The sequence below is a fragment of the Periplaneta americana genome, chromosome 15, assembly GCF_040183065.1.
Source record: "Periplaneta americana isolate PAMFEO1 chromosome 15, P.americana_PAMFEO1_priV1, whole genome shotgun sequence".
NCBI classification, from domain to species: Eukaryota; Metazoa; Arthropoda; class Insecta; order Blattodea; family Blattidae; genus Periplaneta; species Periplaneta americana.
Window position 1 is genome coordinate 69,300,741 of NC_091131.1, and position 14,242 is coordinate 69,314,982.

Below are 14,242 nucleotides of genomic sequence, written 5' to 3' on the forward strand. Positions count from 1 at the left end.
TGAGCACATTACTCTTTTAATTTAAGTTAGTTATGCATGTTCAAATGACACTATTAAATTTGCCGCTTGCTGTGAAGAATTATGTATACAAGGCGACATCTATTAGACAATCTTGTAATTGCAGTCACTGCCAGGAGTAATATTGATTGTTTGAAGCCAAGAAAATCATAACGATAACGAAAAAAATTATTTCCTGGCTTCGAATCATGACGTAGACTACGATAACATCATTAGTCGAAGTGTATAATTGTGTTGTAAGTTGTGACAATTTTCTTTTCAGTATTTGCAAAATTGCTATCTGTCGTTTTTTCTAAACTATCGAATAATTCGAGAGCACCAATCACTACAAAGACAATTTCGATATTTGTATCGATATAAACTCAGCTGGTCTGGTACGGTTATGATCTATTTGGCGCGTTGTTGGTTGTTCGTTTGGTCCGTATGTAGTTGAAGGTCTTACAACAGTGGTATAGGAGATTTTAATTTAGTGGTATTAGAAATGAAGCCCGAATGTTCAAAACTTTCTAAGGTATAATGTATAAAATGAATTCCACATTCTTAATTTAGTGTAGTATGTTTATGTTGCTTGAACGTTATCAGTTTTTAAGATTGTCACGTGAAACTCATATATTGGTTTCAGGGGGCAAAAAATACCAGGCAATCTTTGCAAGTTCTTCAGCCAGCGGCTACTGACAAGGAAAATCTTGTTGGCGGAAGCAGACAACCTACTACTAGTATGAAAGTTGGAACAAAATTAAGGTACAGTGTCAACATGTTTGCATGTACATTCCCATGCATAGGTTATTTGTGGGTTAAAGAATAGCTACTTTCTTTTAGTATTGTGTTCATTTTATAGGGAAGAAGGTCATCTCCCAGTTTTTAGAGTCCCTTATGACTCCCCAAAAATTTACATAAGTTAGTGTAGTAAATTACAAAAAAAAAAAAAATGGATATAAATTAAATGTTGGGTCAGAAGATCGTTCATAGACAGATTTATTTGTTCCATAATATTCTTACAGTTGCTTTACAGCATAGAATCAAGAACATGTACAATTCTTATGTAACATATAGAATTAACACATTATACAATGCAATATGGTTACCATTTAATTTCATCATTCATTTAGTGTTCTGCCCAAGTGCAGGTCTTTCGCTGCAATCCCAGCTTTCTCCAAATGTATTAAATATACTCAGAGGAATATTAAATTACTATTTACACAGTACTGTGAAAAGTCAAGAATTCATCTACCTACAGAATAGAAAGTGTGAGATATGAGATATTAAGTAATTTTTTAGTTTTACCTTAAATAATCCTGGGTTTTGGTTATGATTCTTAATGTCCTCAGGAAGACTATCGAAAAGTTTTATTGCTATGTAACCTACTTCCTTTTGATAGCATGATTAAGTTCATGATGGTGTATAAAAATCATTCCTTCTGCTGGTATTTATACTATGTATGGCTAAATTATGCCTTTACCTACAGCCTATATAGACTTAACCTAAACTCAATACCATGGTAGTTTGGAAGCTAGCCCTTGCCAATTACACAATGTACTTACTGTAACCTCAGCATTTTATTGCATTTCACATAACTTCCCTATACATTATGTTTGATGGCAGTAGTATCTTCTTCACCACAATCTGTTGATTCATGCTTCCGAAATTTTCTGTCTGAAGCAGCCATGTCTCGCTTCAGTGGTAAGACATGAGGTATTCCTAACGTTGTTTTGGAGGTGGATTAATTTATAATGTCGTAACTTACGTGGTACTCTAAAACTTCTCATTCTGTTCTTATGCTCAATCCATTTGCATCTATAGTTTTTAGTGTTTTCCTTAATTTCGTATATTTCAAGCTCTTCACTAAAATGTTCGTGTTTATTTGTTTATAAGTTCACTTATTTACACCTAGCAACACTCCTATGGAAGGAATTTCATTTCAGCTGCCTGTAATCTTGCTTCATTCCTATAGACTAGATGTTACTTTGTTGTGAGGCCCTTTGATTTTTCCCCTCGCCTTGTGTAGCTATCTAACGTCTGCTGTTTTTCAAAATTTAATTTGTAATGTGAATTTCGATCACTTTTAGTTGTAGAACAATAAATATAAAATGAAATTGCTTACATTATAATTATATTAGCTGTTTGTTTTTTAAACTAGCTTTCAAACTGCACAGTTCTTAAGGCCATATTTAGGAGTGGTCAAATAGATATTTTAAAGTATGGTTACCTGCCTCCTCCCAAATTGATAGCATTGTAGGGCCTACTTGTGAATGCAGTCTTTTATCCATCCGAACTTCCCATACCTAGGCCTATAATAAAATGAAATCAGATGAACAAATGGATATTTTCAGTAGTTCAGTGGATGGTATTGAAATAATGTCCTACACCACACCATAATGGTCAAGGCAGTGTTTTCCAACCTTTCTGATGTTGTGGATCCCTTGTAGCAAATGTTAATTCACTGCAATCTCCATAAAATTCAAAATGGAAATTTTTTATATTTTACATATGATAAAAATGAAGTAATAAATTACAATTTTACAATACTGAATGTGTCATTTATGACAGTGCAGTACTGTTATAAATGGAGATATTCGGAATAATCTGAACATATCAAATAGGCCTAATATTATGAATGTAACACTCAGCTATTATGGTGGCTTTTACTGTTTTTCAGATAACTTTCACATGTCAGGATCAAAACTGGATAATTTTATACATAGATCTGGCTCCATGTTAAGTTTGTTTCTGTTCCTCATGTGTACAAGATGAGAAACCCATAACTGCCAGCACTCTTGAGAAACATTATTTTAAATATGTCCCATTCATCTACAGAACTTAGCAACACATCTGAAACTTCGATTATACTATCATCAAATTTGAGTAATACAAAGGTTCCGACTTTATTATCTGTAGACATTATTCCTTGAAAGGAACTCTGTCTGCTGACTCATCATCATCAGTGTCTGCACCATGCAACAGAGAATTCCGAAACGTTGGAAATGTCAAATTCCAGGACATAGTGGATTACCCAAAAGCCTAATTCTAATAGACCCAGACATAGTTGAGACACCAGTGACCTCATATGTTCAATCATATTTTCAGCAACATCACTACAAAGGGGTTTTTCACTGAAATCAATTAAATCACGTGAAAGGAATCGTATTTTCCTTTCTCGATATGGTTGCATCATAAATATAGTTTGTTAATGATTAAAAGAACAATGGAACTTTAATAAAACATATTTGTAATTTTGTACAGTTACGGTAGGCCTACTTGTCAAAGTTAGGAAACTCGCTTTGCTTGTGACCTAAACATTGACTCATGTAATGAAGTATAACATAATTTAATTCCATAATATACTGTTATATCCATGTTACACAAGTTTTCGATTTAGCCTATAGGCCATTTATTGCTCATTCAGCTACTAGCTTCTACCCATGGTAGACACACCATCTGTAGATAGCTTTCTTTGAATACCCTACTTTCTCATTACTCTAGGGCTGCCAAATCACCCTCTCTGTATCTAAGTAACATTTGTAGTTTAAATTATTTAACTACATGTACTTATATTGTGCTATGATTAGGGCCTGAAGTTCATGAGTTTGCATACTTTTTTTCTAAACAGTATAACTGTATAAGTGTTCGCATAGGCTTCTGCGGCTGGTGTACATGGTGTGTGGATAGGCTTCAGGGTTTCTACCGCATTGTCTTGGTGTTATTGGCTGACGTTTCGACCGCTGTGTTGTGGTCATCTTCAGAGCAGTTGTTGGATAAGGAAATAGTCTGCCAGCTCGTATATATATAGTAGTCTCGATGGGGGGAGTACTATCACCGCAAGTACTCCCCCCATCGAGACTACTATATCCAACAACTGCTCTGAAGATGACCACAACACAGCGGTCGAAACGTCAGCCAATAACACCAAGACAACGCGGTAGAAGCCCTGAAGCTTATCCACACACCAGTATAATTGTATGTTTACACATTATCTATACGAATTCTCAATTTTTTACTTTATTAAGCATTATGTTGCATATAAGTGGATATTTTCATCATTTTTATAAATGGACATATTTTCAATAATTCAAGCTCTATATGGCATGTTTATAAGATTTACAAGATTTTTCCCCCTCTTGAACACAAAAAGCAGGGAACTGCATGACAGATGGAATGTGTGAATCATCGTGATGAAACACATACTCAAAACATGACGTGTTAGCACAGTCTAGTATATACAGTCACGAAACTCAATACGTAGTAAACATGCATCCATAGATAGGTGCTAACCACTAGGATCGCTAATATCGCCTCATTACAGACAATGCGAAATAGTACCGGCACAGTCTATTGTTCCTAGCACCCGCACAACTCAAGCTTCGTGACTGTATATAATAGACTGTGGTGTTAGGTCGCTGACTTGCATGCCTCCATAAAGAAAATTGCTAATTGCCAGGGCCCGATATTTATGGAGATCGCGAACATCACCACATAATAAATATACAATAGGGTTTTTCCTAATTTTTACGAATTAAGTGATTCTGATTAATAATATGTGGATCGAACTATGAACACATTCGCGAATTATTATTGTGTCGTTTTATAGCGAATTTCATATTCTGAGCTTTTTTTTTTTTTTCAGATTTTTTTTTTCACTTGAATTTGTTATATATCCAATTAGGCTACATTACATGGTATCCCAGGTGTTCTGATTACATTAGTGAACTCAAAAGACGGAGAATTCAACATTTCTCTAATAATTTGAAAGAGTTAATTTAAGGGCTGCAAGTTTTTTTTTTTTTTTCGTTTTTAATGAATGTGTGTTAAGTACAGTCTCAATCCAACAAATATTGTCTATTGGCCATACCACACCTTTACCAGAATCCAACGAACCTTCATTGTTAATTATTTGGAGAGTAATATTCATAGTACTGAGTTAGTACTCCAATTCCAAAATAATTGTATTTTTTTTCAAAATTTCCATTAATCTCCACCAAGAGTACAAATCAATCTCCAACAATCTCCACCGACACCAATATTAAAAAACACAAATGATAAAATTAATCTCCATAAATACCTGCCCCTGCCAATTGTCCATCAAGATCAATAGCTATTTCACTTTCACCTGCACACAATAGCCAATCTTGCTTACATCAAATTTATGTTAACTGTTGCAGAGAAAAATGTGATAAAGATGTGATATTAGAAGTGAGAAATGTGAAAAAGAAGAAACTAGCTTGCAAATCTGTTCAAACAGAAATAAAAGACCATGATGAGGATGTAGTACAGATTGATATAAAGGACCTGACATCGGAAGGTGAGTACATTATCTTGTGTTATACAAAGCCATCGTCACACTAACAAATCTGTGGCTAACGAGAAAGACAGGCTACGGCACGATATCACATTCTTAGTCATAACATGGTGAACATTGAATAAGTGTATGTATACAATGCACGTTTAACGTGAGTTTAATATAGCAATTCCTTTGTTTTTTAGAACTTTGAACATGTATTTATAGTAGGCAATTGTCAAGATTGCCATGAGTAGACCATGATAAGCACATGACTCCGATTCGCGCCGTAGCCTGTCTTTCCCGTTAGCCACTAACAAATCTTGGAAGTCATTGATAATAAAGGAATTCATATGAACATGCATCTGATTCAGTAGTTACATTAATGTCTCATTTTTATAATGCATATACGGTATATATGAACTAGACTTTGTACAGCCTTCATTCATTCGTAATGTTCTCCCAAGGGCAGGTCTTTCACTGCAAACCCACAATTTTTTCCTATTTTCTGCCTTCCATGTATCTTAATGTTGTCTATCATCTGATATCTTCTTCAACACCGAACTTTTCTTCTATTCACCATTGCTTTTAGTATATCCCTCAGTAGGCAGTTCCTTCTTAGCCATTGGTCCAGCTAATTTCTTTTTCTCTTTCTGATCAATTCAAGCATTATACCTTCTTTGCCCACTCTTTCCAACATAGCTTCATTCCTTATTCTGTCCGTCCATTTCACATGCTCCATTATTCTCCATATCCACATTTCAAATGCTTCTAGTCGCTTCTCTTCATTTCGCTGTAATGCCCAGGTTTCTGCCTCACACAAGCCCTTCACTAGTCTCTTCCTAATTCTTTTTTCAGAGGTCTGCAAGAGATATTTCTTTTCTATTAAAAGTTTCCTTTGCCATTGCTATCCTCCTTTTGACTTCCTGACAGTAGCTCCTGTTACTACTTATAGTACATCCCAAATATTTGTCCCAATGCCATTTCGAATTTGCAAGTTTACCTTGTTTAGTTTTTTTCCTATAACCTTGGTGTTCGTCTTGTTGGCATTTATCTTCATCCCATACTGCTCACAGCTCTCATTTAGCTCCAGTAGCATGTCCCTTAGTATAATCTCCTCTTCTGCTAACAACACTGTATCATCAGCAAATCTTACGCACTTTATTCTTCTTTCTCCTACTCTCACCCCTCCTATGTTCTTAACACAGTTCTCCATTAAATCTTCCATGTAGATATTGAATAGGGAGGTGATAAAGGACATCCTTGTCGTACTCCTCTCCCTATTTCACCTCCCTTTGACATTTCTTCTCCTGTTTTGACTTTGACTCATTTCATATAAGGGTTACAGAACAGCCTCTTCTTTTTCCAATCCACACCTTTTTCTTCAGGATCCCCATAAGTTTATTCCAATCCATTCTGTCTATAGCCTTTTTCAGGTCTACAAATACTAAATACCCAATTGCATCTCTTGTATCTTTTCCTGCCTGAAGCCAAATTGCTCTTATACCAACTGTATAGGATTTAAATTCATTTATCTGCATACAAAACAAACACTTCAGCTCGATTAATGATTTGTCCTCACACGTAATGTTTTAAGCATTTATTTGTTTATTCAGGTCTGATGTTGGTATGAAGTAGTTTATGCATTTTATTATTGAAGATTGTAGTGAATTGCAGTGAATTGACTTTTTTCCTCCTTTCTCTCTCTGATACAGAACCAAGTGAAAACTATTGGAAATTGTTAGCAGAGAAAAGGAGAATTGCTCTTGACAAATGTCTTGAAGAAAATAGAGCCTTGCACGAAGAGGTAGAGGAACTCAAGAAGGAAAAGGAACGTCTTGAAGAGATGCTAGAGGAAGCTCAGAATGTTGTAGAAGTAGTAAAGGTAATGGAAGGCAGATATCTTTCGGTATTTCTAAGAATAGAAATAAACAGTTTCAAAGTATTGCTTTGTTTCCTTTTTTTGTTTTTTGGGATATTTTTAGGTAATTTCCTGCGTAACGTTTTTGAAATTCTGTATTAATTTCATAACAGAGAAATATAAAAGGAATACACGGTACTTCCTGTCTTTTTTTTATCATTCATGTTAGGAGAACGGGGTACTCTTTAGTGATGAGCAGAATATCACTGACCTGTGATCTTATCACGGTGATCGAAAAATCACTATCACACCTGTGATTAAACAGCTCTTTAAGCAATGATCATAGGTCGAGGGCTAAACTGCTCACCAGTTCAGACAGCAGACAGTTCATGTTCTTTTCTCATGGCTCTGCTTGCGTTGCGCTGCTGCTGTGTTTATGCTACCTGGTGACAGAACTGGGAACTACGCCTACGAACCGCAGTGATCACAGGTCGAGGGCTAAACTGCTCACCAGTTCAGACACTATAAAACGTCTTTGGTTGAGACAGCAGACAGTTCATGTTCTTTTCTCATGGCTCTGCTTGCGTTGCGCTGCTGCTGTGCTTATGCTACCTGGTGACAAAACTGGGAACAAATACGCCCGCGAACCACAGTGATCACAGGTCGAGGGCTAAACTGCTCACCAGTTCACAAGAGTCTTTGCTGGTTTTAATTAATTTTGGAATGGTCATGAATAATAAAGGGTTAGCTGTTTCGTATTATCGTGCGTTTTTATGTATTAATAACAGAATAAACATGCCTAAACAGTTCAATTGTTCGGAGTGTAATAAAGGCCTTGACTATAATAGAAATCTTAGAAGACATGTATCAAAAGCACATCCTCATGTTTTAAAGATAAACCAGAAGTCGTATGCTTACGAGTGTTCTGCATGTCAAAGAAAATTTAATCACAATAAAAATTTGAAATTCCACGAAAGATTTTTCATGGTATCAGCACACCTGAAAATGTTAAGGAAAGCAAATTGGCTTCCTCTCCTACGGCTGTCGCTGTCATTCAGCATAGCAGGTATAGCATTCGTCTCTTTCCGCCCTCATTCGGCATTGCGAGGAGCAGAATTGCTTACGCTCCCTAGACTCTCTCAACCCTCTCCTACCACGTGGGAAATATCGAGAGCGCTGAACGCAGCAAATTGATAAACAACGCAGTGAAATGCTCTAATGAGCTGTGAGGAACGGACTGCTCAGTGTTCACCTCGATCAAATTTGCAGTTCAATCACTGTTTATCACTGTTTCACTGTCTAAGATCACCGTGATCCAAAGTGAGCAGTCACAGGTCGAACAGTGATCACCAATGAGCAGTTTATCTCATCACTAGTTATGGTACTTCAAATTCATTTAAGAAGTGCCTGGTATAAACTCAGAACTAGCACCTGTTCAGAACTCATTGTCTGAGTCAATCTACAGTAGTTATTGTCTTATGTGTTGAACTATTTCTTATTTCCCTCACTTGTGTCAGATATTTTACCACCTCCTAGTTTTAAACACGAATCGTCCAGTTTGTATATTGTATGTGACTTTTTAATTTATCCTTCACCCATAATGTTTTCATATGCCTCAATCTAAGCTCTTCTCTCAGAGTAAGACGCCACATTTCATGTTTGTAACAGTTGACAAGGTATTTTATATGCTACTTATAGGAAAGGCGTGTTTGTAAGATGGTAGTACATATTTCCCACATTGATTGCCTTTTGTAGATAGTGCTGCCATATATCCCCAAAAGTAGCATTTTTTTATGTGTTTGCACGTGTTTTTTTTTACACAGCCATTCCTTAAAGTAGATCTTTTAATAGTAGCCAAGCATGTTAAAATTGACTATTATAAGTTACCTAGCATGCGAAAAGTATTTTTAATATTGACTTTCTACTGTTTGTGCCAATTGTCAGTTGTTTCCCACCAGATGTCATATGACAGCAATCCGTGATCAGAGTCGGTGGATATCCAGAGTACTGCAATCCTTTGTTCCGGAAATGCCGACAAATCAGCCATTGTTATTCCAGCACACACTATTTGCCATATAGAGTTGTGTAAGGAATGAATGTAACTTATGTAGACTAAATCAGAGTTCAATATTTGTAATTTTAAGGGCCACAGACACTGGCCTAAATTAGGTTTTACATTGAATGTTTCTATCCCAAGCTTGTCGAAATGGAATAACAATGGCGTCCGAGTGCGCTACTCTGGGTATTCACGGACTCTGTCCATGGCTAACAAGAATGACAGGCTACTGCATGATGTCACATTCTTAGTCCTAACATGGCCAACATTGAACAGATTTATATATAAATGCATATTTAACGTGGGTTTATTATAGCAATTCCTTTGTTTTTTAGAACTTTGAAAATGTATTTATATTAGGTGATTGTCAAGATGGCCATGACTAGACCATGATAACCACGTGACTTGGAGTCGTGGCGAAGCCTGTCTTTCTCGTTAGCCACGACAGCAATCTTAATTGGACGGAGTTACGCAATAAGATTCTAAGTGACAGAAACCTGTTTTGAAATATTGGCCATTGAAATAAATCTGTTTTTTTTTATAAAACATCTTATGCAAGAAGTATTATAGCATTCATACTATTATAAAAATAGCACAAATAATACCAAAAGAGGCTAACCAATTTTTAATAAGAGACCAGCAGTTGAATTAATATGTCAAAGCAAAACAAATAAATGAATTTTATGCAGTAAACGAATTTTTGCCTATAAATAGCAGCAAAATTCAGATATTGCATTCTTGATTTTTTCAGAGTTAAATTAGCCTGCCATCAAAAGATTTGTGGAAATAGGCCCATCTCATTTTTTTTCAAATTGTCTGTTGGTCTATTATTGCGTAACTCCGTCCAATTGATCAGTAAAACAATGGTTTAAACAATATCAGACCTACTTTTAAAAATTAATGTTTTTTGCTAGAAAATGTACCCAAATTAAATAAATTTCTTCAACTATTTTCTTGATAATTTTATAAAACAATTTAGAATTAAATGTAATTATAAAAAGTTACGAGACACCAGGGTTTGAACCAGGGACCTCTTGTTCTGCAGTCGAATGTTCTAACACTGCTCTATACCACCACTTGTTTTTCACATGATAAAGTTTCACTATTACAATGAGGAAGAATATAGCAGTAGAGAAGTTGAGGGAATTTTCTCTATACCAGCTCAGGCAAATGGCTTTCTAAGAGAGACATGGACAAATGTGACTCAAGCCAGTGTGCTTCACGATTTTCACTCAATATGGTGACATAAACATAAGGCCCACCCTTGTGTATACTGTGAGTTGTATCAATGTGCTTCGGCAAATGTCTCAAGTTCGCCCATCCCTGTTCTAAAAGATAGCGTTTTGATGTTGATACCCTTCAGTTACCTTCTGCTCAGCAATGCATGCTCCATTTTCTGTATGCGTGTGGCAGTGTCACATCTCCCATCTTCTGCATCTACTGTTGCATACTGTTATTGCAAGTTATCTTGAACCTTACATCCCCTAAGTCTGTCTTTCGAACTGCTCGGTACAGCATGTACTCATCAACGTAACGGCACGGCAAGGATGCCCCTCCCTCAGGTAACATGACTCTTTTCAGAGAAGTTGGTTCTTTCACTTTACAGATCTCTACTGTAAAAGAACTTGGTTCAATACAGACATCATCATCTCACGACACTCCGGTTTTGAGAGGAGAACATGTTTCGTAGCAGGTTTTAATTAACCTGTAATGAGTATTTAAATATAATCGTGTGTACACTCCTCCTCTCTCATCCAGGCTGGGGACCGGCAATGGCAGAGTTACTACAGATATTTCTATACATTATATAAGCCTACATGACTTACATCTACAACTGATATGTACATATTCTTATAACAATATTTTACAGGCTTATTTGAATTTACATTAATTTACAATTATACACAATCCATATCCCTATCATTACTGCCATAATCGTCATCGTCTTCATCGCTTGGTCCAAAATTAATTATTATTTCGCCAATGGCATCATCCATTCACAATTATCTTCTTAATCATAGGTACTACTTTCTGAACAAGATAGAATTCTTTGATTGTATCCCGAATGGTATTTTGATCGAAGTCGTCCACTTCAACTTTAAACGAGTCCTTATTCTGGAATGAAATAATATGTTTTGCAGAACTATAACAAAATAATAACTTACAACAGTCATTCATTATGTCGCTCACAGTACACACACTATTGTACATAACTATTATAGCAATAATTTCTAAACATTACATACCTATTCTTTCTCAGAGCAGTGTGAGGACCATTTGGTTGTAATTCAATAAGTATTATTCTTAATTTTCTTCACGGAACTAATACTTTTGCCAGAGTATTTAGCCGCTCTCTCTCATAATCCTTATCAAGAGGTTCCAGCAAACATTTGTTTAATTTTTCTTCCTCACAACACTTAATTATATTTGCGATAATTTCTCTTTCTGCACTGTGGATAACAGCATTACTTTTTCTCCGCGGTGGTGTGATTTCACCATAATTACTACCCTGTGATTTCTGCTCCATGTTAACACTACTGGTATGCAGTGAAGGAAGTAGTTCTATGTTTCTTGACAAGAGATTATGATGCGGAGAATGCGCAAACAACTCAGTTGGCTCCACCCATGTTACACGCTTCCTTCCCTCTGTCCCCACTCAGGATGTTCAAGATAACTTGCAATAACAGTACTTATAAAATATAAATACACTTTACAAATTATTTCTCTTGCCGTCTGTGCAAAACTTGCCACTTTTTGTTCCTGGATCCATGACCACATTTTACATGCTAAAATACTTTCGAAATTGCATAAAACTATAAAAATTTGTATAATAAGAAACAACTCTTTCAAGAACTGCACACTCGAAACACCTGTTACAGAATGATGGTATTGGTTAAGCAGGAAGAAACCTCACCTCCATAGCGTGATCTATGTACCTTGTGCATCCATCTCAAAACTACTTTATGAGCTGTTTTCTAGTCCATGTGCATCATTGCTATATATGACATCGTTCATAGAGCTGCACATATTACAATATGGAATTTAATGTTACATGTAACTCTTCTGATTTTTTTCTTTTGTTTTTTCTTAGGAAATGCTTGGTGAAAAAGAACAAAACGACTCTGATGACGACTTGGAATCTTCTGAATAGTTAATTACTGATGAATTGTTAAAAAAAAATACATAAAAATTGTTTACTATTTATTAGCAACGTAAAGATGTTTTTAGAATTCAAATATAATAAAAACAATTTCAGTACTTAGTTTGGGGTCTTCTTTGGTCATTATTGAAATATTACAATATTAACTTTTATTAGATTTTCAGCATTTGTAAAACTTCATTAAATGCCAGAGTAGTGTGTCATGTGATTTTAGCCGAATGTGTTCATTTATCTGTACTGATTTTTTACCAGAGAGTACAGTAGTTAAGGTTTTACTCATCGAAGATACTTGTGTGGATCAATTGTTTCATAGTTTCTTAAAAGTTATGCAAGGCTGGATGACTTCAGTATGCTACCTGTATGTGTTGTACCTTGATGAGCTTGTACATGCCATGTATTGAAGTGACATTAATGATGTAGAGATAGTCTCATTTGGTAAGTTAATTAATAAAACAACTGTTATTTTACTTGTAGAGGTGAAACATGTTGACTTTGTTTATAAAAATGAAACGTTTTGAGTTGCTAGAAATAGAGTGAAGCATAAGAACGAAATAGAATTTAAATGCAGTACATTTCGCCTGTATATGATACACTGCACATCAGCTGTTTGTCCATTCATTAGTCCTGTGCGTTGCCACAATCTCTCAGCAGACAGGGATACATGTTTGACTGCATATTGATAAACACACAAACAGGTGTACATACTTCATTTCTAGTTCGACTGTGGTTAAGTGCACTTTATTTGTCACTGGTTAACAAATATTTATTAAGGGAATGTATATACATGTATAGTAATTACATAAAGAATATGAAGTCATGTGGCAAAGTTTAGACATCAATTTCGTGACAGGCTGATTCTGTGTAAAAATACAATATGGTGGTGGCGGCAGCGGCGGTGGTGATGACAATGCTACTGTTGTTATCGTCGAATGACAGTTGTAATAGAATTAACACTCCTTTTGACTTCTGACAACTTTCTAGTCATGTGACTTACAAGTTGTCATGGCTACAAAAATTAACCTTGGAAGTAACCAATCATCGTTTGATGCCCCCTGCTGTCTTTCCTCAAACTTGCAGGCAATGCTGCAGCATTATCGAACATATTATATTGCTGATTGACTGACTGGCACCTACAGTAGCAACAAGTTGGTAACATTGCCATGACGGCAGACCTGTAAACCATTTCTATTTTAGATTGTATTTCTATTTACATTGGAGGCTTATAGATGTTATGTTTTTCTTTATGGACTTTGAGAATTGTTGACATCCCAAGTCGAACTGGATTGTTGGACCATCAATAATCCCCTGACCATGAACTTAAAAAGCAATAATGTCAACACACCTCACTATGTTTTAATCTGGTGAAATGCTGAGAGATTGCGGTGAAGATCAGGGCAACAGCCAGCCAAGCAACTGATGACTGGCAAGACACATTGTAGTACTATATATAGATACCTCTGACAGTTCTAGACATCAGTAATGTTATGTTCCCATGACTGTGTCGTGCTTTTGTCCACTCACATTTATCCATATTCGATAGTTTGTTTAAATCAGTTATACCATGAAAAATATTTCTCTAATTAAATATCGAATTTCATTACCGTTAGTCTTGTTATAAAGCCTTCGACCAAAGTTGCAACTGTGATTACTACGGTTTGTTTATGGCGATCATCGCCAGCGATTATAAATGCTGGCGATGATCGTCAGGAAGTGGTTTCTTTATCAGCATACATCGCTGTCAGTTCTCATTTGTTTTGCTGCCATAAGTCGATTCAGTATTTCTATTGTTCTCGCCAAGCTTAGATGACCTCACTCACACCACTCTGTTAACTCGTGCCTTATCCAAAACATAATAAATCATACGGTGCATGCCTG

The 14,242-nt window shown here is 35.9% G+C and overlaps 1 protein-coding gene across 1 annotated transcript; it reads left to right on the forward strand.

Moving 5' to 3' along the window:
• The first annotated feature begins 371 nt into the window (after nucleotides 1-371).
• LOC138715101 (geminin-like) lies at nucleotides 372-12,840 on the forward strand. Its single transcript, XM_069847619.1, has 5 exons — nucleotides 372-529; nucleotides 641-759; nucleotides 5,175-5,314; nucleotides 7,006-7,175; nucleotides 12,299-12,840. The coding sequence occupies exons 1-5, from the start codon at nucleotides 500-502 to the stop codon at nucleotides 12,356-12,358; spliced, it is 519 nt and encodes a 172-aa protein (XP_069703720.1). The 5' UTR covers nucleotides 372-499; the 3' UTR covers nucleotides 12,359-12,840.
• The last annotated feature ends 1,402 nt before the right edge of the window (nucleotides 12,841-14,242 follow it).